Source organism: Scardinius erythrophthalmus (assembly GCF_964197995.2).
Source record: "Scardinius erythrophthalmus genome assembly, chromosome: 7".
NCBI lineage: Eukaryota > Metazoa > Chordata > Actinopteri > Cypriniformes > Leuciscidae > Scardinius > Scardinius erythrophthalmus.
In genome coordinates, this window is record NC_138227.1 from 26,060,568 (window position 1) to 26,070,222 (window position 9,655).

General features: G+C 37.4%; 1 protein-coding gene across 1 annotated transcript in view; it reads left to right on the top strand.

Moving 5' to 3' along the window:
- Positions 1 to 9,450, top strand: part of nyap2a (neuronal tyrosine-phosphorylated phosphoinositide-3-kinase adaptor 2a) — a gene marked incomplete at both ends in the record, with an annotated part of 34,095 nt that extends 24,645 nt beyond the window's left edge. The window contains 3 exons of the mRNA XM_081371615.1: positions 5,443 to 5,601; positions 5,693 to 5,814; positions 9,220 to 9,450. Of these exons, the coding sequence (XP_081227741.1) occupies positions 5,443 to 5,601; positions 5,693 to 5,814; positions 9,220 to 9,450 (512 nt within the window). The remainder of the gene's footprint in view (positions 1 to 5,442; positions 5,602 to 5,692; positions 5,815 to 9,219) is intronic.
- Between the last annotated feature and the right edge of the window lie 205 nt (positions 9,451 to 9,655).

Here is a 9,655-nt window from a genome sequence, read left to right on the forward strand (position 1 = left end):
ATGATTGAGAAGAAATTCTGATCAGGATCTTCCAAGAATGTGCCATTAAACAGCGACAAACTGGCTCCAGTGCAACAAAATACTGACATACATAGTATTGTAGTTTCCATTAGGAAAATTTAATTCTGGCAGTTTCAGAGCTCTTTTAAGACATTACTTTTTTCTATTCCTTCTATTCTGCCTCTATGGCATCATTAAACTGTCCTGAATAAGGTATATTACATAAAAGATGTTTACATATAGTCCACAAGACAGAAAATAGCAGAATTTATAAAAAATGACCCTGTTCACAAGTTTATGTACCCTCAATTCTTAATAGTGTGTGTCGTTACCTGGATGATCCACGACTGTTTTTGTGTTTTTGATGGTTGTTCTTGAGTCCCTTGTTTGTCCTGAGCAGTTAAGACCAATGTTCTTCAGAAAATTCCTTCAGGTCCTGAAAATTCTTCAGTTTTCCAGCATCTTTTGCATATTTGAACCCTTTCCATCAGTGACTGTATGATTTTGAGATCCATCTTTTCACAATGAGGACAATTGAGGGACACAAACACAACTATTAAACATATATTCAAATATGCAAAAGATACTGGAAAACTGAAGATTTTGCAGGACCTGAAGGATTTTTCTGAAGAACATTGGGCAGTTTAACTGCTAAGGAAAAACAAGGGACTTTTCGTAATATCGACTTTATATCTCATAATGTGACTTTATATCTTGCAATGGGACTTTTTATCTCACTTTTGGAACTTTATATCTCACAGTGTGACTTTATGTCTTCTGTTTCTCCCCACCTCTGGTCCTAATTGCAACAAATGCCTTATCAAAGCCAGTCTGACTTCTGAGCTGTAATGCTGCCTGAATCATAATCATACACTGTTTGTTTGCTGGCCAGAAGAGAACCGCCCCCCGACTGAGCTTGGTTTCTCCCTAAGGATTTTTTTCTTCATTCTGTCACCTGATGGAGTTTTGGTTCCTTGCCACTTTCGCCTCTGTTGCCTTTGGCTTGCTTAGTTGGGGACACTTAAGTGTAACCCCCTGCCAAATGTCTTCAAATAAGAAGACATTTGGCAGATTTTTGTAGAAGTGAAATAAATTAATAAAGTGAAACAGATAAAAAGTTGCAGAAGTTTGAGTTTGAGTACAAATTTAATTATTCATATTTTATATAAAATATATATTTTCAAAACATGTTGGACTCTAAAATTGCAAGAAAATTAAAGCCAAAAATTGAAAAAGTTACAAATGTTTCAAATTTTAGGTTGATATCTCAAAAAAAATTAACTTTCAGTAAGATTTTGTTTGGGCGCAGTACCAAACCTTTTCACTAGGTGACAACCAGACTCCATTACTGCCCATATAAGGGCGCCTCCATTTCCATATGTGGTTTGAGTGATCTGAACCATATATTTCCACAGTTTTCATACAATTTATGAATTAGACATCCTATTCAGAAGTAGTATGGGAAGTCTGTCAGATTTTGATATAAATTCAACCTCTAATAAACACATAAAAAGAACACGTATGTGTGTTATAGTTCGCTGCCACATCAAAAATGGTGAATCTATTATTTTTTTCTTTATATTTAAAAAATGTTCTGACCTTTTTTACAAAAAAAATTTGAATGGATGTTATCTTTTAATCTCTAACAATATTATTGATCTGCCTGCGTTGACACCATTATACAAGAACTGACCTGATCTGGACAATGACATCACTGTTTTCTCCAGAGTGGCTTTATAAATTAACTAAATTAATAACTTTTTTACAACAGAAATGAACCATCACTGACCTTACTTAAACTGGACTATGACGCTATTTTCTTCTAGATCTTCTGTACAGCCGAAACAAACGTTGCTGCATAATTTTCCTGCTATCACTGTAAAGCAAATCTATATAGTAAAAAGCGCTATAAATAAAGGTGACTTGACTTAAGCTAAAAAAGCGCCTTAGTTGTAATTCTAAACAAATGATTGATAAAGTGTGTCTTAACCTAAGAGGTTTGGTGCAGTCGGCTGCTGATCTTTAGGTTCCTAAAAAGGACCTTGGAGATAAACTACAACCTGTCTCTTGTTTGGCTCTCTCCTGCTTTGCCTTTTAGCCTTGTTTCAGTGGTGTTGTTTATGTCCATTACCTCTGAGTGCCAAAAGGTATTTGGCATGGCATTTCACTCGAACTGGATGAGGTGAACATGTTTCTATGTTGGCTGCTGTTAGCTGAGGAGCCTTGTAGAACAATCTGACCCTGCGAACACTGACAACACAGTCCTGCCAACACACACCTAAAATTCCCTCCGCTAATGTACTCACATTCACACACACACATATGGACTGATGAGTGTTTAAGCAGACTATATCCACTCCAGGCACTGACCATGTGCATGTTAATAAGTAAATATGATAAATTTGTCGCAGTCTTAGCATTAGCGCCCAGCGCTAATGACAGTGGACACTAATTAAATGTAGACTAATGGAGCAGGACACCACAGACTAATGGGATTTCAACAGACGTGGCCAGACAACAGAGCGCGTGTGTGTGTGTGTGTGTGTGTTTCCAGAGAGATAAAGTATGGTAAATAAGGTTTTTGAGGAGCAATGTGAGTCCATAATGAAAAATAAGCTAACATTATCAAAGTCAGCAGAGGATAGCAGGGACACTCTCAGTTTCTTTTATGGAAAAAAAGGAACAATTCTTTAAACTATTCACTATATTGTACGGTATGTTTCTGATTCACTAAAAGGAATCAGCTCATAAGAGTCATTCGTTCAAGAGTTGGACTGTTCCGTGCTGTATATTCAGGAATGGAAAATGCACGTATGTGAACCGTAAAAAGAATGTAATTTGGTTTCTGGTATTTTTTTTTTAATGGAACTGGTTTAATCCTATATATATATATATATATATATATATATATATATATATATATATATATATATATATATATATATATATATATATATATAAAAACGGAATAAAAAATAATTGCTACTTTTTATCTCACAATTCTGCCTTTTTTCTAGCAATCACAAGTTGATATATATAAATCTCAGAATTGCAAGAAATAAAGTCAGATTGTGAGTAAGAATTGTGAGTTATAAACTCGGAAGCGTGAAATTTAAACTTAATGAGGGGGGAAAAATCTGAATTGAGAGATTCTGTATTATATGGAACATTTTGCAGCCCTAGTTGCAATACTGCATGAACTGAAATAAACTGAAGTAGCTCATGACTTTTATTAGCATAAGGCTTAAGTCATTACACACACACACACACACACACACGCACACACACTGATGACATAGTCTGATGTCACCTTTAATTCATATGCCCATAAGTGTCAGACGATATAGCTAAGCACACATCTATATGGACGATACAGATACGCATTCAGATACTCTTGCCAGCTGAAATAATTGAAAAGCTTTCATCTGTTAGTAAAGCAATTTCCCTAATGTCTTCAGACCCAGTGAAAGACGTGATGAATGTGACTGCTAATGGATCCCCTGTGAGGAGAGAGAGATTAAGAAAGAAATGCAATGGAAAATACAAAGAAAAAGGGATTGATTGTATGAAAGAGTGACAAAATAAAGAGATGTCAAGTTTAAGCATAGGTAATGTGTAAAACATATTTTCTCTTCATTTACAATATTCATCGAATACTAAAAATGTTCATTACACAAGCAACTTTGTAAACGGAATTGAATACTAGCGTACTACTTGCATATTGTTCATAATAAACTATAGAGTGCTGCAGTGATGACATATTTTTGTAGGCCAACCCAGAAGTTAGCATCACCCTGGTACCCTTGGTTTTTCCATTTGCTTTTGGATTATTGGATTGTATAGTCTATAAACAAACTGCATTGTGATCACATGACTTTGACATCATGTTCGCCTTGATGACGTTTAATGTCCCCAACCACCTCTGTAGCCCCAATTAACCATTAGCAATAGTTTTTCAAGACAAGTTAAAGCTTTATAAAGTCTCAAGGAAGTATAACTGATGTATTTTATGTCATAGAATAAAACATGAAAATATCTTGAGCATGTGTTCACCACTGATCTTATTTCAGGCATTTAAAGGGATAGTTCACTTTGAAATGAAATTTTGGTATGTTTTAGCTTACCTCAAGGGCATCCAAGATGTAGGTGTCTCTTTTTCCGCAGTAGTTTCAATTTTGATATTTTTAGGTCAAACCGTTCTTGTCTGACAGTCATATAATGCAGGTCTATGGTCACTGTCTCAAAGAGCATGCACAGAGTCCAAATTAAAACAATTCCCCATCGTCCAAATTAAACAATTCCCCATCGTAAGTACACATTCATGGCCTAAGACACGAAACGAGCGGTTTGTGTAAGAAAATGAACAGTATTTATATCGTTTTTACCTCTTATACACAGCCACGTCCAAGTGATCTGAGGGCGCGGGCGCTTCCTGCTGTGTGACGTGTGCGCAGACTGGTGCATAGATATATATACTAGATGTCGCATTAAAGACATTCGTTCCAATGAACTGCCGTAGAAAAGGCGACATCAAGTGTATATATCTATGCACCAGTCTGCGCACACGTCACACAGCAGGAAGCGACCGCTCGTTTCGTGTCTTAGGCCATCAATGTGTACGTACGATGGGGAATTGTTTAATTTGGACGATGGGGAATTGTTTTAATTTGGACTCTGTGCATGCTCTTTGAGACAGTGACCATAGACCTGCATTAAATGACTGTCAGACAAGAACGGTTTGACCTAAAAATATCAAAATTGAAATTGCGGAAAAAAAGACACCTACATCTTGGATGCCCTTGAGGTAAGCTAAAACATACCAAAATTTCATTTCAAAGTGAACTATCCCTTTAACCAAAAACCCATTAAAAAAAACATTGACTTCATGATACAAATGTCATTCCTACATCCCTATATACTGCATTCTAGGTTTCACAAATAGTGTGTGTGAACCAGTCCAAACAGTTTTTTATATGTCAATTACTTTTAATGTTTGATATAGCAAATCATGTAGTTATTTTATATATATTATTTATTTAATATACATTTTTGATTGTGTGTGAAATGTCTTTTTGTGATTGAATAATAAATCAAAAAGAACATTTAGAAAAAAAATACTTTTAATATAATTTCTGGTGTATCACATTGGAAATGGAAGTGCATTACATTGTGGGATAGTATACCAAGTTTGCTCTGCATGCAGAAATTCTGCACACTTTTCACAGTATCCATGCTACATACAGCAAAAATAGTAATAGCACTATGATATTTTGCTAAACCAAGTTATTTTGGCCCACCTAGCGGTAATATGCGTGTACTGCAGCACTAGTACAAAACAAAGCACTTATTCATGAAACCGCAATCATTCTCATAAAAACAGATGTCAAGGCACATAGACTTTTACTGAATTCTGAAATCTCTAACTCTTTTTCTCTCTTCCAGGTGAAAGTAAAGGCAGAAGTGACAGTAAGGACAGAGCCCTCCGTAGCTCTTCTCCGAAATCACAGGATTGGGAAACGCCCACAGGACAATCAGCCACGCCCACAGCCACGCCCAGTCGTCTTGGCCGCTCTTCCATCAGCCCGACCACCATGCTTGGGGGTGCGTCCTGTCCACGCGACAGATAATCAGATAAAAACAAATAAGGATGCCGATTTTAGATACTCATTAAACATATTCTCTTCCTTTTTAGAAACAAAAGTTGGGTGTAAACTTGGCCGCTCCGCATCCACGTCAGGAGTCCCGTCCCCTATGGGAACGCCCCAAAGACACGCCCCCGATGCCTCCGCCCACCAGTGCGGGACCCCGTTCCAGGTACAACCCCCTTATTCCTCAGAATGAGCGAGAGATCGCATGCGTGTGGAGTTCGGTTCCTGTCTCCGTGTCTGTCGATCCACCCAGCAATACCTTCATGTCTTTGACCTTTGACCCCGCGGCTATGTGTTTATCCTGTTCTGTCTGCTGCTTCTGCTGCCGTGCATTTCGTTTGGCTCACGGCGTTCATCGTCTGTCTACGTAGATGCGAATGTGTGTGTTGTTTGTGCTCGGTCCAGATCGGGGCTGCCTTCCCATCGCGCTCTGAAGAGGCTCTCACATTTAATTCGTCCTCTGTGAGCTTATGCCAAGAGATCCACAATCAGGGTTTTATATATCAGGCAGTTTTAGCACTTGAGAAAAAGTCTGAATTTGAATGAGAAGCTCTTCAGAGCGCCGGCGGACAGCTTTACTCTCGACCAGCAGCTTCCTCAAGTCTGCGTCGTCTCAATCACAATGTGTCAGATTGTGTGGTTGGCTTTCTTAGATGTACAGACATCAAACACAGAAGCTGTTAATACCGTAAAATGGGAGAAAACTCAAGGATCCCGAATCCAAAGCATAGACATCATCACGACTTATTTACCAAATTGATTGAAATAATGCGAGCTTGATTGACAGTTTCCTCAAAACACCCCCAGTTAAAGGCTGTTTGATGTGTGTATATATGTATCTTAGACATGGCATTTATATCAGTGTCACGTGTCGAATGCTCTCTCCTGTTTGTCTGTGTGGCCAGGTTTTTAGAGCTACACTGTATTATGTACAAAAATCCTGTAATAATAACTTTGTTTTCCACGTCAACATCACTTTCACAGAGACTGGGGAGTCAGTTACACAACTCATTACACAGACTCACCAAGGCATGTTCTTTATATCAAAACTGATGAAAGCTACTGTGAACACACACTATTTTATAGGCATACAGTAATATACAATACAAAACTATTCAGTAATATACTACAATAAAAAACAAATTACGCAATGTATTAGCTATATGATTATAACAGAAAACACATTTAGTATGTTTAGGATGTCTGTTGTACTCTCACTCCCCAGTTGTGTGTTTGATTGTTAGTGACTGTAATTGAACTAACCCATATAAATCTCAAAATCGAGGGATAAAACTAACCCCAACAAAGCAGAAATCTAAATAAAACCTTGTCAAAATTGTCTACTTTTCCACGTCCACTGTACTTTCTGTGTCTATCTGCTACTTCCTTCCTCAAAAGCACAAATGTGTGTGTGTTTGCTGTATGTGTATTAGTGTGTACTGTACGTGTGTGCGTGTACGTGTGTGTGCATGCCTGAAGTACAGTATATGCTCTGTTACAAAACCTAGTCAGCAATACCTCATTTTATTATGGCAACTTTAACATGCTGTCTCCTAAAACCTTGTTTTGCCCAAAATTTAAGGCAGCATTGCATGTATGCTTATTATAAATAACCTCAAATCTGTGATATTTTAGTATTATTTAAATACAAATATAGTATTTATTAATATTTTGAATTAGCTCATATTTTTTACAGTATTTTTGTTTAAGGTAAATGTACTTTGTAATTTTTATTATTTAAAAAATATTTCTAAATAGCAGTAATTTATGTTTATTAAAGGGTTAGTTCACCCAAAAATTTTAATTGCTTCATTAATTACTCACCCTCATGCCGTTCCAAGACTTTTGTTCATCTTCGGAACACAAATGAAGATATTTTTGATTAAATCTAAGAGCTCTTTGTACTCTCCATAGAAACTACGCAACTACCACTTTGACACATTAAAAAGTTCACAGTTCATTTAGTCCAAAATTTTCTGAAGAGACGAGCGCTTTATATGATGAACAGATTTAATTTAGGCTTTTGTTCACGTATAAACATTCATCAACGCACACATCAGTTGTGGTAAATGGAAGCCCAAGCATGTTCACTTGACGTGCAAGAACCAATGAGGTTCCTTCTCGTGTTACGCAGCACGTTTGAGCTTCAGCAAGAACCAATGAGGTTCATTCTTGCATTTACAAGCAGGTTTGGTTGAGCTTCTGTTTATGTTTGCTGTTCAATGTTTATATGTGAATAAAACCCTAAATTAAATCTGTTCATCATATAAAGCGATTGAGTCACCGCTCAATTCATATGCATTTTAGTTATCATTTTGATTAAAGTTTATGAGGGCACATGAATTTTTGTTTCATCAATCAATACTACTAAATAAAAAAAAACTTTGATTTCATGGTTCCAAACTTGACTTATTAGAGTATCACTTTGTTAGCTTAATAACATTATAACAAACTAAAGCATAAGGAGGGCCATTAATTAAGAAAGCTATCTCTGAAGGCAGCCGCCTGTGTGGCTCACTAGGTATTGAAACAGAGCTATGGTTGTGCTCGTGAGATTTTGTGTTGCCTTTATAAGTGTTTATTGTTTTAATCTGTGTTTGTACAGGTGCATCATGGGCAGTTTAATATGCGTGTACACGATTAAAGGAACACTCCACCGTTTTTTGAAATAGGGCTTATTCACCTTCTTTCCTACATTTAGATAGGTGGGCAAATGCATTTTTGTCTCAGTGCATGTATTGTTTTAGTTTGACATGGTCGGCGCTAGCTTAGCTTAGCATAATGAATGGAATCCTTTGTTGCCAGCTAGCATGTCCTGAGTAAAAGTGATATAAAAAAAAAAAAACCACCTAATTACTTCTTGTGACCTGCGTATTCACAACAAGTACAAATAGTGATGCAGATTAACACTAGGCGATTTCCTAGGCAGATATTGACTTATATATTAAGGACTATATTAGGGGGAAGCACAGGCGAAGCACTGCTACTTGGGTGTGATATCTCTGCCCCCAAGTAACAGTGCTTCGCCTGTGCTTCCCCCTAATATAGTCCCAAGTCAATATCTGCATAGGAAATCGCATAGTGTTAATCTGCATCACTATTTGTACTTGTTGTGAATACGCAGGCCACAAGAAGTAATTAGTTGGGTTTTTTTTTTTATATCACTTTTACTCAGGACATGCTAGCTGGCAACAAAGGATTCCATTCATTATGCTAAGCTAAGCTAGCGCCGACCATGTCAAACTAAAACAATACATGCACTGAGACAAAAATGCATTTGCCCTCCTATCTAAATGTAGGAAAGAAGGTGAATAAGCCCTATTTCAAAAAACGGTGGAGTGTTCCTTTAAGATATTGTGGTATGTGTGTGCGAGAGAATTAAACTGAACGGCAATACATTCAGACTGTTCTGACTTTAAATGAAGATGAATTATTAAACACTTCATTTATTATTAAAGAACGCTGTTAACGGCTTCACTCTCACAAAAAAAAAAAAAAATTATATGAAAGGGTACAAAATCAAAGCCAGCTCTGCATGCACCAACATTGTCTCACCCTTGCCACCCATTAGATGCCCCCAATGCCCTGGGCAGTTGGGGACAGCACCATGATGGAGATGATTGAGAAGAAACGTCACCTGTGCAAGGAGATAAAATCCAGACAGAGACCTTCAGACAAAGCCCTGTGCAAACAGGACAGCATGCCCATCCTGCCCAGCTGGAAGAAGACCAACGGGGGCAAAAAATACGGGCCCCCTCCGTACTCCACCCAAACCACTGTCTTCTGGGACACTGCTATATAAAGAGTGACCGGCAAACTACAGCCATGGAGATGCACAGACTGAGGGGGCGTGTCCAAATATTGATTGACAGCTAGCAGGAAGTAGGACTATGTGACATATACAGTGAAGGATCCTCAAATCTCCCTGGTTTCCTATCGCTGTTTATATTTGATATTTTTATATTGAAGATAACTGTCTTAATATTAAATATAATTAGCGGTTTTAT